At 54.7% G+C, this 21569-nt stretch overlaps 6 protein-coding genes across 18 annotated transcripts; 4 read left to right on the plus strand and 2 right to left on the minus strand.

The window, feature by feature from the left end:
• Positions 1-4: 4 nt before the first annotated feature.
• On the plus strand, positions 5-6199 carry LOC144202084 (Krueppel-like factor 9). The gene is made up of 2 exons (XM_077725052.1): positions 5-1570; positions 2396-6199. Exons 1-2 carry the CDS (start codon positions 1030-1032, stop codon positions 2638-2640), a joined length of 786 nt encoding a protein of 261 aa, XP_077581178.1. The 5' UTR covers positions 5-1029; the 3' UTR covers positions 2641-6199.
• Positions 6200-6643: 444 nt separating this feature from the next.
• Positions 6644-8080, plus strand: tsen15 (TSEN15 tRNA splicing endonuclease subunit). Its single transcript, XM_077725062.1, has 4 exons — positions 6644-6895; positions 6994-7075; positions 7237-7372; positions 7641-8080. The coding sequence occupies exons 1-4, from the start codon at positions 6854-6856 to the stop codon at positions 7816-7818; spliced, it is 438 nt and encodes a 145-aa protein (XP_077581188.1). The 5' UTR covers positions 6644-6853; the 3' UTR covers positions 7819-8080.
• LOC144202086 (uncharacterized) lies at positions 6692-10255 on the minus strand. 6 transcript variants are annotated; one of them, XM_077725058.1, is made up of 7 exons: positions 10155-10255; positions 9931-10087; positions 9697-9800; positions 8761-9606; positions 8569-8639; positions 8429-8492; positions 6692-8365 (listed from the first exon to the last, which is right to left on the minus strand). In XM_077725058.1, exons 4-7 carry the CDS (start codon positions 9028-9030, stop codon positions 8327-8329), a joined length of 444 nt encoding a protein of 147 aa, XP_077581184.1. In that variant the 5' UTR covers positions 9031-9606; positions 9697-9800; positions 9931-10087; positions 10155-10255; the 3' UTR covers positions 6692-8326. The 6 variants fall into 6 exon arrangements, with proteins under 6 accessions (XP_077581184.1, XP_077581185.1, XP_077581183.1 ...); XM_077725059.1 differs by lacking the exon at positions 9697-9800 and having other exon boundaries at positions 8761-9084; XM_077725057.1 differs by having other exon boundaries at positions 8761-9800.
• A 316-nt stretch (positions 10256-10571) lies between these two features.
• On the plus strand, positions 10572-15047 carry septin2 (septin 2). Of its 2 annotated transcripts, none has more exons than XM_077725045.1 (12): positions 10572-11019; positions 11836-11906; positions 12010-12124; positions 12276-12362; positions 12432-12555; positions 12649-12783; positions 13129-13246; positions 13378-13479; positions 13586-13731; positions 13820-13942; positions 14418-14478; positions 14552-15047. In XM_077725045.1, the coding sequence occupies exons 2-12, from the start codon at positions 11883-11885 to the stop codon at positions 14627-14629; spliced, it is 1113 nt and encodes a 370-aa protein (XP_077581171.1). In that variant the 5' UTR covers positions 10572-11019; positions 11836-11882; the 3' UTR covers positions 14630-15047. The 2 variants fall into 2 exon arrangements, with proteins under 2 accessions (XP_077581171.1, XP_077581173.1); XM_077725047.1 differs by having other exon boundaries at positions 10600-11019; positions 13820-13903.
• A 351-nt stretch (positions 15048-15398) lies between these two features.
• stk25b (serine/threonine kinase 25b) lies at positions 15399-18395 on the minus strand. 5 transcript variants are annotated; one of them, XM_077725041.1, is made up of 11 exons: positions 17647-18390; positions 17292-17522; positions 17131-17187; positions 16941-17049; positions 16642-16799; positions 16395-16580; positions 16093-16238; positions 15925-16030; positions 15769-15840; positions 15516-15646; positions 15399-15448 (listed from the first exon to the last, which is right to left on the minus strand). In XM_077725041.1, the coding sequence occupies exons 1-11, from the start codon at positions 17674-17676 to the stop codon at positions 15409-15411; spliced, it is 1266 nt and encodes a 421-aa protein (XP_077581167.1). In that variant the 5' UTR covers positions 17677-18390; the 3' UTR covers positions 15399-15408. The 5 variants fall into 5 exon arrangements, 4 of the variants coding, with proteins under 4 accessions (XP_077581167.1, XP_077581170.1, XP_077581169.1 ...); XR_013327459.1 differs by having other exon boundaries at positions 15431-15448; positions 15925-15980; positions 17647-18393; XM_077725044.1 differs by lacking the exon at positions 17647-18390 and having other exon boundaries at positions 17342-17490.
• On the plus strand, positions 17805-21490 carry LOC144202082 (mitochondrial fission factor homolog A-like). 3 transcript variants are annotated; one of them, XM_077725049.1, is made up of 8 exons: positions 17805-18394; positions 19060-19327; positions 19545-19720; positions 19819-19886; positions 19975-20160; positions 20364-20429; positions 20530-20611; positions 20687-21490. In XM_077725049.1, the coding sequence occupies exons 2-8, from the start codon at positions 19069-19071 to the stop codon at positions 20816-20818; spliced, it is 969 nt and encodes a 322-aa protein (XP_077581175.1). In that variant the 5' UTR covers positions 17805-18394; positions 19060-19068; the 3' UTR covers positions 20819-21490. The 3 variants fall into 3 exon arrangements, with proteins under 3 accessions (XP_077581175.1, XP_077581174.1, XP_077581176.1); XM_077725048.1 differs by lacking the exon at positions 17805-18394 and adding an exon at positions 18448-18999; XM_077725050.1 differs by lacking the exons at positions 17805-18394; positions 20364-20429 and adding an exon at positions 18456-18999.
• The last annotated feature ends 79 nt before the right edge of the window (positions 21491-21569 follow it).

Below are 21569 nucleotides of genomic sequence, written 5' to 3' on the forward strand. Positions count from 1 at the left end.
AGCGCCTGGCGGCCAAACTTCCACGATGCAGTCGCCAGGCAGGCTGCCGCGGGTCCACGCCCGAGATGCGACGTCAGGCAGGCAGTCTGTCGTTAAAGATGCGTTCAATGTCCGAAGAAATGTCGGCTTTCAGCCTTGAAATCCACGCACGCGAGTCTCGTGGGGTGGGATAGCTGTTTCAAGTGTATACATTTGCCTATGTAACGACTGGGTGTTTGGAATATCCCACGCACAAATAGCTCGAGCATGTTAAATTTGTGGGAATGCACGCGGCTTGTGCGCTACAGAGGAAGATCTGAGAAGTCAGATTGGGCGGTGTTTCTAAATCGGCGGCCATTTTGGGGCAGTACATTTAGGCGGACAATGTCATAGCTAACTCAATGCGGGTTTGAGTCACCTGGTTTGATGGACTGTTTGGCTTCCAACGAGACCCAGCAACGCGGCTAAGGTTCAGACAGTGTGTTGACAAATACAAGCGTCATTGTTTGAAAGCATGCGGCCAGTTTGTCGCGTGAAAAAGTGTTTCCCCACCATGTGTCAAACTGCTTGAAGATGGAGCCTTTTAAAGCTATTTCGCGCCCTGCGCATCTTAGCGCATATTAGTGGTAGCGCGCGGCCATTTTGGAAAGCCGAGTCCGAGGGTCCGTGAACGCACCTCGGTTCGGATCAAGGGGGCGTAGGTTTACCGCCGGCTAGCCTCGCCTGGCTCCCCTGCCTCACTCAGACACAATGAACCAACCGGCAGTCTTTGGACGAAGCGCGTGTCGGCAAGGCGAAAGTGGCACTCTTTTAGCCTTTTAGTCCCAATTTCCACTTTTCTTTCATGTCCACGAGCTGTTGCGGAGCAGCGGAAGCTCTTTATGGGCTTTTACAAGTACGGCGACGTCGAGTTTGATGAAAACGAGGTCGGGAGTAGACTACTACACTAGTTAGCCCCTCCTGAGCTCACCGCCCCCCCACCTCCCTCTTCGCCGGTTTTTTCCCCTTCTTTTTTTGTGGCTACTTTAGTCCCGCAACGCAAGACGAAGAATGTCGTTCAGTGCGTCCTCCGACTACTTTGCCGCGGAGTGTTTAGTTTCCATATCGAGCGGCCCGGTTCTTCACCGACCCACCCCTGTGGCCGCGGGCCAGCCGAGTGGCGGGGCTGGCGCGGGCCCGCTGCCCGGGGAGCACGACGGCGGTTCCAGCGAGGACCGCGAAGTGCGGGAGACCCTGCGGTTGGAGGGTGCCAACATGATGACGGTGGCCGGGATCCTCACCGACCTCCACGGCAAGTTTCGACCCATGTCGGCCTACTCGGAGAGCAGCAACTCGTCGTGCGGCGGGGAGAGTGGCTACACCACGTTGTCCGACCCCACCACCCCGACCATGACCCCGTCCGCCACGCCGGTGCCCGGGCAGCAAGCGGCGAGGGGCGGCCTCGGCAGCAGCAACGGCAGCGGAAACGGCCACGTTAACGGCCACGGGGGGGCCCGCTCCCCCGCTAAGAGGCACCACTGCACTTTTGTCGGATGCGACCGAGTTTACGGGAAGTCGTCGCACTTGAAGGCACACATCCGGACCCACACAGGTACGGAAGGTCACGCGCTAGCCTGGCTTTTTATGTAGTTTTATTTGTATTTCTTGGGGGGGGGTGGATGTGCTTTGTGGGTCTTTTGGGGCCTTTATTCTCCCGGCGAGAAGCCAACGTAGCCATTCGTGGAACAAAAGCCGAGCGCGAGAGCGGCGACCTAGCACACCCCCTTAGCGACGCCGACAAAGAAGTCCAGTAAACAAAAGAACGGGGCTGGACGTTCCGACCGGTGACGAAGCTCTTCCCCGACCTCCTCGTTTGCATATGAAACAAACGTAAGGCGAAACGTCGTGCGTCTTTTCCTCCTTTGGACAACGCTTGCGACTGTTGGGGGGGGGGGGGCTTTGGTGGGGGACTTGGAGTAGGGAGCTCGCTCGTCTAGCCGAATAGTCCCGCCGTCAGTTGCCCTCTTTTCGGACGTTACGTGAGGCTTTAAATGGTGCGTTCAGGGTCGTCGGGCAGGCGTGGAGGAAACGATCGCACGCTGTGGGGAACGCCCACAAAAGTCATCCGCAACAACAACGACGACATGGTGGCCTGTCTTGAAAATGGCTCCGAGCGTCCCGCAGATTAAGGCTGCCTGCCGCTAGCTTAACCCAAGATAATGGGATGGATGGGAATCCTCCCGCCCCGACAGTCGTTATCTTGGCTGCCACCGACGGCTTTGAGATAGCCGTCCATTAGCTGCGTCCTACCGGGTTAGGTAGTCAAGACTTTTGGGGCGGGCCAATAGTTTGCCCGGTGAAGTTGCGAGCCCCGGTTCCGTCCCGATTCCGCCCCTGTTCCGGTCTTGAAAGTTTTTTTCTTCTTTGTTTTTTCCAGGCGAGCGCCCGTTTCCCTGCACGTGGCCCGAGTGCGACAAGAAGTTTGCCCGCTCGGACGAGCTGGCCCGCCACACCCGCACGCACACGGGCGAGAAGCGCTTTCTGTGTCCCCTGTGCGACAAGCGCTTCATGCGCAGCGACCATCTGATCAAGCACGCCCGCCGTCACCCTGACTTCCAGCCGGCCATGTTGGCGCGCAACAAGGGCGTCGTCTCTTCCTCCGGCCCGACTCTCCAGCATTAGATGGCTCAGGTGCTCGCCAAAAAGGGGGGGGCGGGGCCGACCACACGCAAACGCGGCGCGTTCCGGAGACGCCCGCAACACCAAAAGCAAAAGACATTACCTGATGTAGCGTTAGCTTAGCGCCCGCTCCAAAAGCACAGACTCCACCACGTGCATTTGGATTGGGCTTAATGGCTTGGCGTCCCATCCGTCTGAAGTGGGGGTGGGGACCTCCCGTTTCAAATGGCTGGGACGTCTCTTGGAGACTGTTTGAATTTAGCTTGGTGGGACGTGGACCAGATTTGATGGCTTCCCGGAATTGCTTGGGAGGGAGGCGTGCTAGCTTGTCTTCTCCGGGACTTGATTCACTTTCCTACGTCTACTTTGGGGCCCGTTAGGTGTGCTGGAAGGAAGGCACACCAGCATTAAGCATCTCATACTTTTAGTCGAAAAAAAAAAAGGAGAGAAAGAAGAGAGAAAAAAATCCAATTGTAGTTGCAAAATATCCAAAGACAGAAATGCTTTCAGAATGCGCGTTTTGGAGTTTTGCTTTCATGGCAATTTTTTTTCCATTTTTCTCTTCCCCGTAAGAGTTGAAATGGAAAAATCCGACGCCACTTTTGCAACCTGCAGGGATTTCTCTTTTCTACCTTAAACGAAAACAAATCCAACCTGCAAAAAGATGGATCAGCCATATCTCAGGCGTTGCTTATTTCTGCTTCCTTTGTGTACAATCGACGGCGTTCTGGGCGGCATTTTATTGTGACGGGGGCTGGGCGACCACCACGCCTTTCAATTGGGTGCCAATTGCGCCGCTAACCACGTTAAGAGGGGGGAGGGGCACGCCTTTCTCATTCGAGCCACTGGATTTGGACTCGACGGCGCTCATTTGCTGTGCTTTAAATGCGTGGCGGTCACCCCGCCCGCTCGCCCGCCCCGGTTTCGGACATATTACCGGACCATACGTTCTTTGGTTTGGGTCTGCCCATTCCATGTTTTTTTGGCAACTTTTAGTGTTGATACATTCCTATTTCTTGTTTGTTGGTTTGATTTGCAATGAAAGCGTCAAAGTTTTGTCTCTTTTTTTTTTCCTCCTTCTAAGCCTAACTCTACCCAAATGTTCCCGGGGGAGCTCCGACGTAGAAGAGCTGTTTGCACGCCACCCTAAGCAGACCACACTGACACATAATACGCCCTAGTGTTATGTCTAATAACCGTGCAAATGTAAATAAGCTTCAAGCTTCTAACGTAGACCTTTATTGGAACTAGCTGTCCGAGTAATACATGTGATGTAGACGCGAGAGTTTAGGCTTTGCTCGTGCGTGCGTTGGTGCGTCCTAGCTGCTTTTGGAGCTCCATTTTGGGAGGCGGTTATCGTTGGCCACCTTCCAAGTTCAGGCCGCTAGCTTTCAGCGCAAGGCCTCCTCCCCCCTCACACGCCGTCCGTGCGTAGGTGTTGGGGGCACGCAAAGAAAAGCTCAGACGATGGACGCACGTACGCGACACAACGCAAACCCTAACCTAACCCAATGAGTGGTGAAATGCCTGCTTTTGACCTCCTGTGCAACAGGGGGCAGCCAGCGCTCTCCCGCCCCCCCCGCCAAAATTTGCTTGATGACATTGAGCCAAAGTTGTAAAACAACTTTGTTTTGGATTGGCTACTTTCTCTCACTGGGGCCGTGTAAAAAGTTGACTTTGTTTGGACGTAGGGGGCTGTAGACGTCCAGTTGCTTTGACCTTGGATGGAGGCGATGCCTTCCCGCTTTAAACGCATTGGACTTTTACTATATTTCTGTTGTTGTTGTTTTTTGGCCCCTCCCCCATTTCAAATGGATTGATTGTGTGTCATTGTCGATGGCAGCCCCCCCCCCCCCCCCACAAGGGCAAACCAAGATTTTTAATTTTTGTTTTGTTGTCCCACGTCTGGCATTAGGAACGGAATCATTCGGCTAGAGAATCCCGGCCTTTTTTTTTTTTTTGCCAGTCGTGGTCCGTTCCGGCGGTACCGAAATGGAGGCGGGGGGGCCCCGTGTCGTGTTCCCGACCGATCCGACCTCAGCTTTTTCAAGGCGGCGTTTGTCCGGGCCACCTACGGGTTCACCCGGACGCCACATCAGGGGACTCGGAAAGCCTTACAAACTACTTTTGCACCGCGTCAGACACGCACGCAAAAGGTATATGCAGATAGACGACGCCGCCGCCGCCGCCATGTCCATTATTTGGACACTTCTCCCTATGCAATAGGGAACTCGTGTGTGTGTGTGTTTCTCGGGGCGCTGGATCCATTTGAAATTCTAACGTTGCGACAGCGCCGCCTTTTCTCCTGCGAATGATGGAATCCGATAGCTGTTGTCAACTTTTCAACGGGCTCTCCTTTTTTCAAATCGTTTTTTTTTTAATTTTTTTTTTTTTGGTAGGAAAGGTATGGGACGAGGCGCGGCCATTCCATCCATGTGCTAATTTCATTGTATGCCAAGTCACGTAAAAAGGCGTTATCATGATCATGTCTTCCACGATAGTGTTAACGCGGGGCTAAAATGGTGGCTGATATTTTTTTTTGGGGTGTGGCCGCAGCACACGAGCTACTTTGGCAGCTAGCCAACAGCCTTCGGATTGAAAAAGCCCAAAAGTTGAGCTCCGCTGTGCTGAAAGGTTCAGAAGCAAAACCCCCCCCACCCACGTTGTACATTAATTCACAGAATGGATGAGTTTATGACTTGGGCTGCGACTGACTGTCTTTTCTTTCAACCTCAAGTGCTTTTAAAGCCACTCCCAAACGCCATTCTCCTCTCCTTCTCTCTACGGTGTCGGACGACCGCTCCGTGGCCGTCGACGGGGCGTCGGGCCGTCGGTCCGGGGGGGTAAAAGGTCACCGAGGGTCCGCCGTGGTTGTCTTTTGTTTGTCTCTTCCCGCCCCAATGTTTTGTTACGCTGTTGTCACTGCTGGCAGTGACTTTGGACAGTCGACCACACGCGCACACACAAACTACCTGTCAGACAGACTCTCTTGTGGTTTGAAAGCTAGGATATTGCAATAAAAAGGTACCTCAGCCAGCCGCCGTTCTTTTCTCCCTCCCCCGTCGAATCCACCCCGGGTGTTTTTCCACGTGAAAGTGGCCCGGCGGGATTGGATCGACGGCCACGCTCTTTTGTGCGCCGCCTCCTCGTTGAGGAAAATCATTTCTCTCGACAGCAGACTCATTGAGATACGCACGGAGAAAGTTTTTTTCTTCTTCTTTGTTTCTTTTTTTTTAATTGCCCAAAAATTCCTCTCCCCAAAGCTTTAGTTTGTCAGGAAAATAGGAGGAAGTGTGGAACGAAATAAGTGCCGCAACAAGCTGTTTTGATATTTATATTCTCAGGTTTGCTCATTTTCTGGACACAAGCATCTTTTATTTCTTTTAGCCGATTAATTTATTACCGAGCGTATCTATTGTGTGCTTTGATTTCTTTCCAAACTACTTTGGTGAACATTGCTCATTTCAAAAAGAAAACGACTTTTATTGTTGGCTTGACATGAAATGCTTTACTTTTTTCCTCTTTCTTTTTTTCTAAATAAAAAGCCCAAAGTTCATTCAAAGGTTTGTCCCTTCCTTGCGTACTGTGCTTTTTCCCCAAATAATGTCGCGTCTTTGAAATTGGTCACGCTCGCAAGAATGGCAATGGCAATCCGGCCAAAAGGAGGACAAGAAATAGGCTCACTGGAAGGAACGACGCCCCTCGTTGACCCCCTTAAGGTGGGTGTCGGGAACCTTTTTGATAGAAAGAGCCACAAACTATTCCTATTTTTTTTTTCAATGTTAGTCCTTGAGAGCCATGCCCCCAATTTAAAAGTCAACATAGTACATGGAAATGTGTGCCTTTCATTATAAATAAATAAATAAAATTTAAAAAACACATATATAGATATATTTGTATTCTATTATATAGGGAATTGAGCCCTCGGAATGGATTGGGCGCTCATCGTTTCTCTTGAATGTAGTTCAACGAGCAATTAAGTCAAGTCGGTCGCTTATTTGGTTGGTACAGAAGGGAGAACTGACTTTATGGCACGTGTTCCGTGCCGGACATATTTAGGTGTTGCACAACCCGAGCCACTCACGGCCTGAGCTCCAAATAGGCGCCATGCAGGAGCCACAGACACATTTAAATCCACTTTTTGCTGTCGCTCGCCCACCAAAATAAAAGCGAGCAGAGAGAGAGAGAGGCGGAACGCCAACGCGCTGCCACGGAAATGTCCGAAGTGCCTCCCACCTGGATTCTTCAGCATCCGGCGGTGAGTGGCTTTCCCGGGACGGAGCGAGAGTGAGTGGCTCAAATCCCCTCCTAAAACAGGATGCGCTGGCTATTTTGATTTTTTTTTTAAAAATACAGTACGCCAAGATCCAAAAGCTGGGGGTCGACGACGCCGAACAAGTCCACGCCGCTTTCCTGGTTTACATGAATCTGACCGAGGGTACGTTTGGCCGGGGCTCCACCAGGGGGCGTATGTCCTGTCCAGCCGGGGACTAGGCGTACCTCGGGGGGTCTTATGTCCTGTCCAGCCGGGGACTAGGCGTACCACGGGGGGTCTCTATGTCCAGTCTGTTGGCATTTCTATCGCCTCGGTCTTTGCAGTGCGTCGCTGGAAGGAGGTGTCGTGTTTAAAAAGTGCCGCACTCCAGCTGGTATTGTTGGAGGGCAAAGAAAAGGAGGATTCGACCACGCACTCTGTTCTCCCGCTGCCGGCGCGTCGTTCCGTCAGCCACAACGAGTGAGTGACATCCCACGTTTTCCCGGGTGGGCTTAAACGGGCCCATTGTTTCAAAAAGCCGCGCGTACCCGTCTGGAATGACTGGAGCCAAAGCTCGGGCTTCTCCAGCCACCACCAGTGGCCTCGGCGTCAAAGCGCGCAACTCCGACCTTTGGACCTGGGCGGCCCGGGGACGCGCCTCCCTTAAATTTGGGAGCCCACCTGGATGGAGTGGGACGCGTGAGTGAGGTGGGGTGTCAACGTTTTGCCTCTGCCGCGCTGTGTCCAGCTTACGAGAGGTTCTGGAGCGAGGCTTTCCCACGCTGCTGTGCGCCGTGGCCGCCGACTCCACGCTGGTCTACCAGAGGTTGAACGACGGCCCGCTGAGCCCCGAGCCGCCCGCCGCGGACGCCTTCCGGGACGCCCGTCGTACGGGAGGACGCAAGAGGAAGAGGCCGCCGGCCTGAGCCGGAAGAGGACCGCACGGAATAGGTCCAATTTTGACCAGTGCCTTTTGACGATGGGAGACAGACACACAGACAGACAGTCGTGCATGCGGTGGGTGTCCAATCCTGAGTTCCATTTTTGCTTTTGCACTTTTTACATTTATTTTGGGTGCTTTCCCCCTCCTCTTTATTCCTATTCTTGACAGTTTGGACTTTATGGCCAGTTCCCATATTTCACTTTTTGTATTTTGACTGTGTGCAAAATGGGGGGGGGGCAACAAAAGAAAGATTGCAAAATAAATGCTATAAAGATTTTACCAGGAAAAGTGAAACGCCATGGACGGATATTTTCGACAGCGGTGACGGAGCTGAAACGTCGCCCCCCTGCCCCAGCGGCCCTTCCTTGTCCAATTTTCTCAAGTCTCGAAACCCGAGGTGTGACGACGTGCCGCGACGGTTATAGCCCGGGGATCCTGGGACGCGCCGTTTCCCAGCGATCGGACGGCGAGTTTTTGTCCCGTCCCGGCAGCTAGGTGGCGTCTTCCTCCTCCGGGTAGTAGTCTGGGCCCTGCAAAATGTCCTTTTTCAATTCAACCAATAACTTTTGGAATCAATTCCCACCCTTCGATACCTTCTCAATTTTCTCATCCAGCATCCTGAAAAATTCCCGCTGGCTCTCCGAGGAATGAACGCTCCTATCCGGAGGGGAGAAACATTTTGTTCCAAAAAAAGTCTCCACGCCTCAACGTGTAAGCAAATCTTGCTTCTTACAGTATCTTTCCATCTTGATTGGATCCCGTGTCGTCCAAGCGGCCACTTTGACCGGACAAGGCGCTTTTTTCCTGGTGGGGAAAAAGAAAGAAAAAGCCACGTGGAATGTGGCTGGTGACGAGAGCCGCCCACTCCGCTCTCTTTTTCGCTTAGCACCAAAGTTTGGGGAAAATAGCAAGTCGAAAGGCGTACCGTGACGTAGCCGTCCGTGGCCGCCTCTTGCGCCCCCGCGTACTTTTGCGCCCCGTTGGCCCCCCACTGGTCGGCAGGAAAAGGCAGGTTGACGTCCAGGACGCCGTTTGAAGGCTTCCCTCCGCGGTTGGAAGCGGACTGAGCGGATAGCAGCTCTCCGTTGCCGTGGCTCTTGCTCCGCTCCCCCTCGCCGTCGGGCGCCGGCGGTCCGGTCACCTGCGGCCCGGTCACCTGCGGCTCGGTCACCTGCTTGGCGGAGACGCAGCCCATTTCCCCCTCGCCGCCCTCACGCTTGCTCGGCCCCGAGCATCACACCGGAGGAGCCTGCGAGCCAAAGACGGCGTGGAGTCAGCGCGGGAATATCCAACTCCAATGAAAAGTCCACAAAATATAGCGTGCAGACGGTGTGCTTTTGGTTTTTCTATTTGCGCTCTGCCGCTGTGTGTCCATTAGCATCGGAGTGCCTTTGAGCCCGACCTTTGTGTTGACACAAGGTGGCTTCCTTGGCTGGCCCTATTTCTTTTACTCCTCCAAAAGGAATGCCAAGCGCACGGGGTCACCGGCTGCTCGAGAAAAATGTCATCCCAGAGAAGGCCCGAGCGCCGGGCAGGCATAGCGCCCGAGAGCCAAGCCACTGCCCGACTAAACTTACCCACGGCGTGGCGACAACGGAGCTTTTTTCCCTCCCCTCTTCTCCACTCTCGGCCTTTCACCGGCGGTCATTGACTAACGCGCCCGAGGGTGGGGTTCCTTTCCTTTTTCCTCTCCCGAGGTTTAAACTGGCGGCCACTATGTCCAGCACGGAGGCCATCTAGAAATGGAAGGGAAGAAACGAGCCCTTAAGGGCTGGCGGCCAGGGAGGGAGGGAGGGATGGATGGATGGATGGATGGATGAGATCCGAGCAACCAGTTGAGAGTGAGTCCACAATCACGTACTCAGCCGGTCCGGATGCACACCCTCTTTTCTTTTCACCACCGCGGCTCATCATCACTCGTCGGTTAGTCCTCCAAGGTGTTCGGGATCCCCTCCGGTTGGAGAACTATCGAGCGGGGGCCATGGGACACGTACGAGACGAGACGCAAGTCACGGCGTAAAAAGCGCCACCTCGCAGCGGCCAACAACAAACCGCCAAGCTCTCAAACGAAGGAAGAAGATAGGCGCAACGTTACCTCTCGGGGGGGATCCATAGTTGATGGGACGGACGTCAGTTTTGCGCTTTTCTCGAGCCAGACGCTCCGCATCAGCGTCCGCGTCTCTCGCCGGGCAGCATCCGAAGTGGAGATGCGCTCAGTGCGTCCGCCGGTCCTCGGACTTCGGACGCTGCCCCTGTACGGCCTCGAATCAATATGCGGGTGGAAATTAAAAAAAAAAAAACAAATGGAAAAAAACGCGCCCGTGAATGGCCGTCCTTCGAAGAAGGGCTACTGTGCAAAGCGAATGCGAGAGACGGTCGAAGCGACGACGGGGGCTAAAAGAACATTTGAAAAAGCCGACGAGTTTCAACACGGACCCATTTCGTCGGCGCACCGCGTCCGACTATTCCGGCGAGTCAATTTCTTCCCCGAGAAGTTTCCCCGTGCTTCGTAAAGATCTTTTACACAATGCTAACCGAATTCTAAGTATTAAATCTGCAGATTCGTCTTTCTATTTGTGACAAAAATGTGGAGTTACAAGAATGACATTGTGGACTGAGTGAGGCAAATGAATGATGATGGTTATTGCTACTACTGTCAATTGCCAATGATGTTTTTCATTGACTAATCAGGAGGCTTTTCTCATTTTGATGTGACATGGGCGGCTTTTGTCGATCTTTGGTGGGATGACGAAAAGAGGCTTTTGCCACATTGACTTGACGCAGCCCCACCCAATACGGCAGCTCGGTTCGGATTTGGGAAGGGGGCCTTTTCGTTTGGCAGTGATTTGAAGCAGCCCCCACCAATTCGGGCCCGAAGTCAACTGGGATAGCCTCCGGCGCCCCCGTCACCCCAGTGAGGATAAAGGGGTTCCGAAAATGAGATGAGGTTGACGCAGCCACATCCAATATGGCAGCTCGCTCGCGCGGTGCATTGTGGTCCGCGCCACTGTCGCCGCCTGTCTGCTCGGAGGAGGAAGGAAGCTGCAAATGCGCTCGCAGTGCGCCGGAATCTGAAGAATTTGAAGCGTCCGCCGAGCCAAACGCCAAGCCTTTTGTTCGAGTGCTGATTTTGGCTCCTCTTGTTTGCCCCCGGATTGCTTCTGTCCTTCCTTCTTCGTCCGAGGTAATAACGCTCGACGGGCCAGCCCTTCGTCACTTTCCAATCACATCCATTGACTCGCCTCGAGCTAGCTAGTGAGCTAAAATTAGCACCGAGGACAAGCTCTCTACGGTGAGTGAGGGCTTGGCCGATGATGTGGACAACGCTTCGCTTTTCGGAGTGAAAACCAGCTTCAAAAGGCCTTTGGGGTTTTCCCCGAGCCTTGGAACTTTGGAGGAAATGAGATGTGTTCGTCTCATTGGGACGTGTGTGTGTGTGTCGTCGTCGTCGTCCCCCACCACCCCGACCCCCTCCTGGGACGTGTGTGTGTGTGTCGTCGTCGTCGTCCCCCACCACCCCGACCCCCTCCCTCTCTATCTGTCCTTTAGGCTTTAAAAAGGGTCCGCGTCGAGATCGTCTCTGTGAGAGGGGATTGGGGTGGTAGGTCCTTCCACAGAAGGAAGGCTTTGGATTGGATGGCCTCCGTCGCTCTTCACTCAGAGTTAGCGGGCGGACTAGCATAAGAAACACGGGCCACACAAATGGGCACGACTGGCGCGGTCATCCACTCCCCCAAGCCGGATGCCAATGAACCAGCCGGATGCCAATGGAGCATTTGCCAACGGCGGATCGCTCGCTGGCACGTGCGTTTTAAGCTCTAGTCAGTCTAGTCCAATTGTTTTGGTGAGTGAGCCACGCGGCTCTCCTGCTTTTCGGGGCTTTTCTTTTGACTCTCGGCTCTTTGTAAGTCGGGCAGACGGACAGACGCCTTTTTAAGGAAAGGAACGAATGACGATGGCTGCAGCCCTAATTGCTACCTACTTTTGTCTCCCTTGACAGGATCCGCGGTGACACCGGTGTCCTTCCAGACGCGGCCAAGAGAAATCATGTCCCACGGCGACAAAATGAAGGTAAGACGGCGACACCGCCATTTGGCCAACGACGGCGCTCCCCGCCACAAAGTTGGAGCCGTCGGCGTTGCGCTCCCTTTTGTTTTTTGCCCACCTTCGGCAGCAGGGTCAGTTCACCAACCCCGAGACGCCGGGCTACGTGGGATTCGCCAACTTGCCCAATCAGGTTCATCGCAAGTCCGTCAAGAAGGGCTTTGAGTTCACCCTGATGGTGGTGGGTAAGTAAGTCACCGCTCCCCCCGGCCGGGTTTGTGCGAAATGCTTGTTTTTTTTTTTTTTTTCTCCTTCCGCTTGAGCCAGAGTGGAAGGCGCTAAAGATCCCCCCCCCCCTCCCACTATCTCTCTCTACTGTTGTTTTGCTGGCAAAAGGGGAATCCGGACTGGGCAAGTCCACCCTGATCAACAGCCTCTTTCTGACGGACCTTTACCCAGAGAGAATCATCCCGGGAGCGGCAGGTATCCTACCCCGAGCCGCCCGGGCCGTCTAGGCCGCCCTACTCGGGATCCTTTTGGCTTCCCCATCAGAGAAGATCGAGAGAACGGTTCAGATCGAGGCTTCGACGGTGGAAATCGAGGAGCGGGGCGTCAAGCTGCGCCTGACCGTGGTGGACACGCCGGGATACGGGGACGCCATCAACAGCCAGGACTGGTAGGGGCCGTCCTCTGGGGATGCGGCGCCGAAAGGCGGGCGGCCGAAAGGCGGGCGGGCGGGCGCCCGTGCGTGACCTCCGCCGCCCGGCAGTTTCAGCACCATCATCAGCTACATCGACGACCAGTTTGAGCGCTACCTCCACGACGAGAGCGGTTTGAACCGCCGCCACATCGTGGACAACAGAGTTCACTGCTGTTTCTATTTCATCTCGCCGCTGGGTCACGGGTGAGTGGCCCGTTCCCGCCCTTGTCGGTCCCGCCCTTGTCGGTCCCGCCCTTGTCGGTCCCGCCCTTGTCGGTCCCGCCCTTGTCGGTCCCGCCCTTGTCGGTCCCGCCCTTGTCGGTCCCGCCCTTGTCGGTCCCGCCCTTGTCGGTCCCGCCCTTGTCGGTCCCGCCCTTGTCGGTCCCGCCCTTGTCGGTCCCGCCCTTGTCGGTCCCGCCCTTGTCGGTCCCGCCCTTGTCGGTCCCGCCCTTGTCGGTCCCGCCCTTGTCGGTCCCGCCCTTGTCGGTCCCGCCCTTGTCGGTCCCGCCCTTGGTCACCCACTCATCTGGCCGCTCCCGCCTGAAACAGCCTGAAACCCCTGGACGTCCAGTTCATGAAGGCCATTCACAACAAGGTCAACGTGGTCCCGGTCATCGCCAAGGCCGACACCCTGACGCTCCGGGAGAGAGAGCGGCTCAAGCGCAGAGTGAGTGGAGCGCTGGTGGCCAGTCTGGGGCTTGAGCGTCCTCGGTGGCGGCGGTGGCGGCCAGTCTTGGGACTCTGGCGTCCTTACCCACGCGCACCACCCCCCCACCCGCCTTTGTGGCTCATTCTCAGATCCTGGATGAAATCGACGAGCACGGCATCAAGATCTACCACTTGCCGGACGCCGAGTCGGACGAGGACGAAGACTTTAAGGAGCAGACCAGGATCCTCAAGGTAGGGCCTTTCTTTTGTTGTTGTTGTCAGTCCCGACGGCAAAAAGCCTCTCTCTCGCTGCCTACCTACCTCCCTACCTCTCTCTCTCTCTTTTGCGCGCCCCCAGGCCAGCATCCCTTTTGCGGTGGTGGGCTCCAACCAGCAGATCGAAGCCAAGGGGAAGAAGGTGCGCGGCCGCCTGTACCCTTGGGGGGTGGTGGAGGTGGAGAACCCCGAGCACAACGATTTTCTCAAGCTGCGCACCATGCTCATGTGAGTGGCCTTCTTGGTGAGCGCGTGCGTTGGTGAGCGGGTTGGTGACCGCGTTGACCCCCCCCCCCCCCCCCCCCCCTCCACACAGAACGCACATGCAAGACCTGCAGGAAGTGACCCAGGACCTCCACTACGAGAATTTCCGCTCGGATCGCTTGAAACGCAGCGGCAGGTTGTCCTCCCACGGTTTCGTTCTGCCTCTCTCCCCCGCGTACGTACTTCCTGTCTGTCTGTCTTTCCGCCTAAACCCCCCCCCCCCAACCCCCCACCCTTCGGTGCTAAAGACAAAATGGAAAAAAGACGCTCGAGGTTGTTTTGCCGTGGCCTCTGCGACTTTTCTCGCTCTTTTGCCACCTTCCAAAGTGGTGAAAATGAGGGCGGATTTGAAAGTTGGGTCCCATGTGATCCCTTTTTATTTTCTTGCCCCCGAGTGATGTGGCGGAATTGATCAGGTTTGTGGCGGATGGACCGTTGGAGGTAAGGTGGTAGTTTTTTTTTTTTTTTCATTTTAAAAACCTCAAGTGGGGGAGGCCCTGCTTTTCCCCGCCGCCCACCTTCTTGTAGCCAAAGCAAACTGACTAACCGGCGCCCCGCTTCTCTTTGCGCTTCTCCCTAACCTAAACCCTAACCCAGCCAGTTTATTTGCTACAGCGTAGTGAGCGTGCGCATGTGTGTGACTGCCGCAGAAAAGGTCCGGAACCCGAAGAAATGGACAAGGATATGATTCTCCAGGAGAAGGAGGCTGAGGTGAGCAAGCGGGTGATGGAGGAAGGTGGCGGCGTCGTCGGGGTGCCCCCTTCAAACTTGGTGTGTCTTGCAGTTGAGGCGAATGCAGGAGATGATCGCCAAAATGCAAGCCCAGATGCAGAAGCAGGGCGATGGCGAAGGAGACGTCTGAGAGGAGTCGGCCGGCCGCCCGGCGAGCGGAAGGAAGTCGGATCCGCTTGAGCCACAGACGGCCGCGTGCGGCACCCGCCACGCCGCAAAGTACATTCAGTGTTATGAGCCACTAGTATACTATAACCTCACTTTGAGTTCTTTGGCTGCAAATCCCAAATCATATCATCTTTTCCTTTTGATGCTAACAAAGGGGACATTTCCAAATGTTCCATTCTTGCAAAGACAGCCTCCCTTGCTTGGAGTCTGCTCCACCTTTTCCCTTTGTTATTTACAATGTCAAATGCCACTTTTCCCACTCACTGGCCAAACTGGGACATCCTGACATTCCTCTTTGAGCCCTTTATCTTTTTTTTTCAAGCCAATGTGGAACGCACCAAATATTCTCGATGTATAATGTAATAAAAGTTTTATTCTTCTTTTGTTTCCATGTGAGATGTGTGAAAAGGGACCATCGGCTAGATGGAGGAGGATATCATTCTTACTGTCCAAAGGAGTCTCAATTTTCCGTGCTCCCATATGGAGTCCACTCCGTTGTCCAACCTTGGAGTTTCCCGCCGTGACAAAAGACGAGCCAAAACGAGTCTTTTTTTTTTTCTCTCTCTCTCTCTCTCTCTCCATTTATTTCCCTCCTGCCTCTTTTCGGGCGAACAGGCATAGCCAACATGGGAACTTATTTTCTTTTAAATATTCTCCAAAGTGTAAAAATATTTCAGGACTTGTACATAAAAGATCTGTGGAGGCCGGGAACCGGCTCAGTCGGTCGGGTGACCGCCGTTCTCATCGCAACAACGGCGCCCCGTTACCGTTTAGCGAAAACCTGAGGGGAGACGGTGGAAGGTTAGCTCCGGGTGCCGCTGAGCGTGCCGGGGCGGGGGGAGCGCTACCTGCGCACGCGTTCCATCATGTGCGTGACCAGCCGGTCGGAGATGCCCGGGCACGATTCCTCGGCCAGGTCAAAGGCGTTCTCCAGCTCCTCCATGGCCCCGGCGCCGCTGGCTCGCCGCTTCTCCTTCAGCTGAAGCCCGGGTCGGAGGTAGGTCAAATAAAAGTTCACTTTTTTAAAAAAAACATTGTTTGGCTGAAAAAATAAGCTTATCTCCCCCTCCCACCAGAGAATGAAAGTCATCGTGGACACACCTCTCTAAAGATGGGCGTGACCAAGGCCGACAAGCACTGCGACTTGGGTTGCCTCTTGACGCCATCTCCCGCCTGAAAGAGACGCAAAATGGCCATGGATCGGAGGGAGGAAGAGGAAAGGCGGCAGCCAGCCCAGGCAGGCACCTGGAGCCTCACCCGCGAGTCCGTGTGGACGTAGCCCTTCTGTAACTTGTTCAAAGAGTTGGGTCTGACTGTGGGGAAAGTCCAGACGGGGCAGGAATGGCCATCGCCGTCGGCGTCCCTGCGGCCGCAAAATGCTCACGCCGGTGTCGGGCGGGCCCGCGTTGGTCTGAGCCCACTCACGCGTCCGAGTCGTCGGAGCTGGACTCCTCCCCGTGCCCCTCCGACTTCCAGCGGCGGTAGCGGTCGATGAGCTCGCTCAGGTAAGCCGTCTTCTTGGTGTAGCGCGCCATGAACTTGTGCTTGAGCAGTTCTTTGGCCGTCGGCCTCTGCCCCCGGGCCACACACACCAAAGACGGAGCGACTGACGGACGGACCGAGGGACGGACCGAGGGACGGACCGAAAAGACGGGCCGAAAAGACGGACCGAAAAGACGGACGCTTTTGGCCAGCGGCAGGCACGCTGGCCAAAAGGGACTACTCACAAAGCGTGGGTCTTTGTTCAAGCAGGCCTCCACAAACTCCTTGAAGGCTTTGCTGTAGGCTCCTTCCAGGGCGGGCGGAGTGTTTTTAGGAATCAGAAAGAGGACGCGCATGGGGTGCAGCTCCGAGTTGGGGGGCTCGCCTTTGGCCAGCTCGATGGCGGTGATGCCCAGCGACCAAATGTCCGCCTGCGCCGACAGGCGGTGGGTGAGAGCCTCGAAACGGAACGGACCCCGGCCGGCCGCCCACCTTGAAGTCGTAGGCCGACTGCTTGATGACCTCTGGGGCCATCCAAAAGGGGGTGCCCACAAAAGTGTTCCTCTTGATCTGCGTGTCGGTCAACTGTCCGGCCACGCCGAAATCCGCCAACTTGACTTCGCCCTGCTCGGACAAGAGCACGTTGGCGGCTAAACAGATGAGAGAGAGAGAGAGAGCAGCAAAAGTCAAGAACCCACTCACCAATATCGCCCTAAAGCGATGGCGACCGTCGTCCGTAGAAATGTGTGGCGGCCCGCCCGCCGGCCCGCCCGCCGGCCCTTCTCGCTCACCTTTAATGTCTCGGTGAATCTTCCTTTCCGAATGCAAATACTCCAAGCCCTTGAGGATTTCTCGGAGGATGGTGGCAATGTAGTTCTCTTCCAGGGGTCCCGGACGCAACTATTACGAAGGCGACAAGCGTGGACATTTGCACAGCTAGCAAATGTCGAAAGATGCCAGACGAATGGTGAACCCAATTACCAGATCCAGAGCAGATCCACCGCCTAAATATTCCATGATAATCCACAGCTTTGTCCCCTGGCGGAGGAAATTCGAGGGTAAGTAAGAAAGAAAGAAAGAAAGAGAGAGAGAGAGAGAGAGAGAGAGAGAGTTTCAGAAGGCGTCCCGAGAGGGAGACTCACTTTCAGGTAAGAGCCGTAATACTTGGTGACAAAGGGACTGTCGCACTGACTCAAGACGGTGATCTCCTGCTGAATGTCCTCGATTTCATCCTCGGCCTCCTCCAGATCGATGATTTTAATGGCCACCACCTCCTTGGTGCGATCGTTGATGCCTTTGTAGACCTCGCCGAAAGAGCCCTTGCCGATGCGCTCTTGCTTGGTGAAGTACTCCTCGGGATCCAAGCGGGAGTTCTGCGTCCCAAAAATAATAATAATTGGCCACAAACGACCCCCCCGCCGCAGGAATAGGAGGAGGTCCGTACTACGCCGGACTCCATTTGGTACGTCTGGACAGTGGGCCCCTACTATACAGTACCTGATTTTGGATGTCTCGTAGGTGCGCCATCTCTTCTTTGCAAGGAGTTGAGAAGATCTGAGTTGCTCTTTTGTCCCCTTGTGATCCCCTTCCCTCTGCCTACTGAGAAGTTAGCTGAGGCGGGCTAGCCTAACCAAGTAGCCCAACCTACGGGTACTTTTAACGGGGTTGTCTGTCTGTCTGTCCGTCCGTCAGTCTGTCTGTCTGTCTGTCAGTCTTGTCACTCCGAGCAGCACCCTAGGGGCCCCTCCCTCTCTCCCTCGCAGCGTCCGTCGCTCCGTCCGGCCGGGCAGAGACAGCCAATGGCCCTGCGACAAATACAGCTAACGGCCAACCAACTCCATCTAGGCGCGCCTTTGCTGTTTTCTTTTTGTTTTTTATTATTATTTCACGAATAGAAGGGCCCTCGTTCAGTCGCTTCCAGACCAGATAAAGAGCCAGACGAGCGGCGCATGCGCAAATTGGGGCTCGGTTCCAGGGAATTCTGGGAAATGAAGACAATAACAACGAGCGCCTGGGCTAACGAGCGGAACTTATTGGGCAACGACGGCTGCTTCATCTCCTGGTCCACCTTGGGTTGGACGTCAATCACCGCTAATGTTTTTCACAGGGCAACTGTTCGAGCTGCATCCATCAAAAAAATGTCACCCGAAAGCACTGCCGCCGACTCAGTTCGTAGCTGTTCGGGTGGAGTCACGTGAGGAGGAAGGTAGTGGACTCGCTCGTGAGTGACGCCAACGTTTCGAAGGTTAGTTGGAAATGTCCTCCCGGTCGGCCGCCGGGGCGTATTGTTTGGGTCAAGACATCAAATGATAAACCTGTGTTGTTGTTTTTAGGGTTGCTTGTTGTTTTTACGGCCGCCGAATGTTGTTGACGCATCGACATATACGTTCATATTCAAACTCCGATAGTATTGTAATGGCTCTTGATAAGTATCTGCAGTACAACATTGATTTTCTTTCAATTTGTATCGTCCTTTTGAAATTAGTTGATCTTGACATATCTGTTTTTGCACGGATGTTATTTTTTTAATCGATGTTGCGTTAAAAGAAAAGAAGACAAAAAGAATCCCACCGACACCGATGGCGGCTACATGGAAACACAGATCAAGCACACCCAAGCTATCTTTGCTATTCATTTCCGGGTTCTAATTCTTCGTCGATTAGCGTTTCTCAGACAGGCAACTTACATCCATCTTACCAGTGAACATTTAAAATTCCCGCATCCATCATAGCTATAAAAAAAAAGGGGGGGGGGGGTCTTTTATTTTCCCCTGGCCGGGTAAATCCTCGCCTAAATCCGACGTTTTGTCTTCTATCGTGGCGTGACAGGGCATCGTCCTTTAGCGTTAAGGTTAGGCAGACTTTAACATTGACATTTTGGTTTGATGGATTGACGTCCAACTCATTTCAGGCGGCGCAGATGAGCCGCGTCCACTGCGAGACGGCGGAGGACAGCCGCATCCACTGCGAGACGGCGGAGGACAGCCGCGTCCACTACGAGACGGAGTACGTCGAGGCCATCGGTCAGCGGATGCGCGTCCCGGAGACGCTGAAGGTGGCTGGCGCTGGCACTGGCACTGGCGCTGGCACTGGCACTGGCGCTGGCGTGCCGGCGCCCCAGCGGCCGCCGGGAGCCCATTCCGCCCTGATGCAGGTGCCCGAGAGAATTGTGGTGGCAGGTGAGCCGTGTCAGTCGATTGCTCTTGTCCGTTTCCAGCGCCCTCGTTCAGATATTTGCAAACCACGACAATGACCACGAGTGACGTTAGCAGCTTCCAATGCAAAGCCCGGCCGGAGAATATTGAATTGAATGGACTGCTTTTATTGTCATTGAGATTTAAAGCAAGTGGGCTAATGTCATCCAGCTGTTGCCTTTGGTCCATTTTGTCTCGGCAGCGGGGGACGGCGGGGAAGCCCGTTTCTCGTGTCCCAGGGACTTGGATTTAATTCAGTGTGTGGCGGGCGCGGAGCTCCTGGACATGATGGCCCCGCCCAACGTCCTGACGCTGGCCCAAGTGCCCCCGGACTCGCTGGAAAGCCGGCACGTGAGCCAGACCGAGGCCGCTCGGACGGTGAGTCCCCTCGGCGCGCCTTTCTCTTTCGCTCTGTCCCGTGTCGCCCGGCGGCTGGTCGGGCGCTCTCACCGTCGCCTTCTCCCTGGCCTTGACAGGTTCCACCGCGATGGGGAGAGGCGGCCCCGAGTCGCCACGGCCGTCGGGCGATCCGAGCGGACGTCTGGTGAGGACCGGCGCCTATTCAATTCCCTTTCCCTTGCCGGCAATGCAGCGGAGACGGCCAAGGACAAAATATGCTCCCTCTTTGACAGTGCGACCCCTTCGCCCTCTGCCCCCCCGGACCGCACGTGCCCCCCCCGGGTCCCCCCCGAGGACGCCGACGTCCACCTGACCACCACCACCACCACGGCGGCGGAGGGCTTCCTGCTTTACGTCCAATCGGCCACGCGCCGGGCCTACCGACGGCTCCTCCGGATCTTGGACGACGGCCGGCGACGGTCAGCTTTTATCCCGTCGGATTGGCTCCCCAAACGGTGGCGCCTTTGCACACGGCGGTCAGCTTTGCGCTCTATTCGCTCTCGAGGCGACGGCGTGGGCGCGCAGGGGCCGTGGTCTGAACAGAAGAATGGGAGTTCCCTTTTGAACTTTTAGCTTCAGCCAAAAACCCAATGGGAGAGAGTATGTTGTGTATACTACGTAGGTACTTGCGTGTATGGAGTCGGTCCCTCCGCCAACGGCCAGTCCTACTTTTCTCGGTCTCCGCCAAGTACGTCGGGTCTACATTTTCAAGCCGCCCTTGAAAACGGGCGTTTCTTCCATTGTTGAAAGGCTTTTTTTTTTTCTTTTCGCCTCCCCCGAACGGGCAGGTCGCTGGTGGACCTGGCGCTGGCCTCGGACCTCAACCCAGACGAGTGCGGCTTCGCGGACGCCTCCTCCTTACGACGACAGGTAGCGTAGCCTCCCTCGCCCGCGATCCGGTGCTCCTCTACCAAACGTGGCGGCGTCTGTCTGCTCTTCTTTCAGATCGTCAAGCTCAACCGGCGTCTGCAGATGCTGGAGGAAGAAAACAAGGAACGCTCCAGGCGAGAAGCGCTGCTGTATTCTGCTACCGTGGCCTTCTGGCTGGTCAACACCTGGGTTTGGTTCCGCCGCTGAGACGAAAACAAAGACGGTCTCCGGGACCTCTACGAGGCACACATTGACACATTGTTTTACGCTCCCGGTTGCCATCACGTGACTTTGGAGCTGGCCGGGCTCCGTCGACGACGACACAGTTCCCAATTTATGTCACGGGCCCAGTCACAAAGTCTCACGGACGTCATCATGAAATGGGGAATGATCATTGGCTAAGTAAAAAAAAAAAAAAAAAAAACTAACGTCAACCTTTTCATGATTCTATTGCCACGTGTGGAGTGTACTTTTTGTTTTCCTACCTATGGTGATAAAATTTTTCGACAAGCGGCTCAATGGCTCTTTACAAACGTGAGCGCTGCCAAGAAAAGCACCTCCAACGCGTCTTTCTTTCAGGCTGTTAGAAATGTGTCCAATCTACACCGCTCTCTATTTATGGGTTGAATTTATTGTTAGAATACGGATCTGATGATCCAGTGTTGATGGTAGATGGATTTTTGTGTTGTTGAGAATGTCAGATGTCCATTTTCTTTGTGAAAGGTCAAAAAGAGGGCTTCTTTTCTCCTTTTTTTTTGGCCTTCATCAATGGCTGTAAATTCATCCCGACTTGTGCAATACTGTTCAAAATGACCATCATCTGGAGAATTTTTCTTTTCTCCCTGCAACCGTCTGTGGAAAATAAATAATGAACTGTCATCATTTTTCTTTCCTTTTCATTTCTGGACGTCTCTGGATATTTTTGTATTTATTGATACATTCTATCCAGAAGAATCAA

Source organism: Stigmatopora nigra, chromosome 9, assembly GCF_051989575.1.
Source record: "Stigmatopora nigra isolate UIUO_SnigA chromosome 9, RoL_Snig_1.1, whole genome shotgun sequence".
Taxonomy (NCBI): Eukaryota; Metazoa; Chordata; class Actinopteri; order Syngnathiformes; family Syngnathidae; genus Stigmatopora; species Stigmatopora nigra.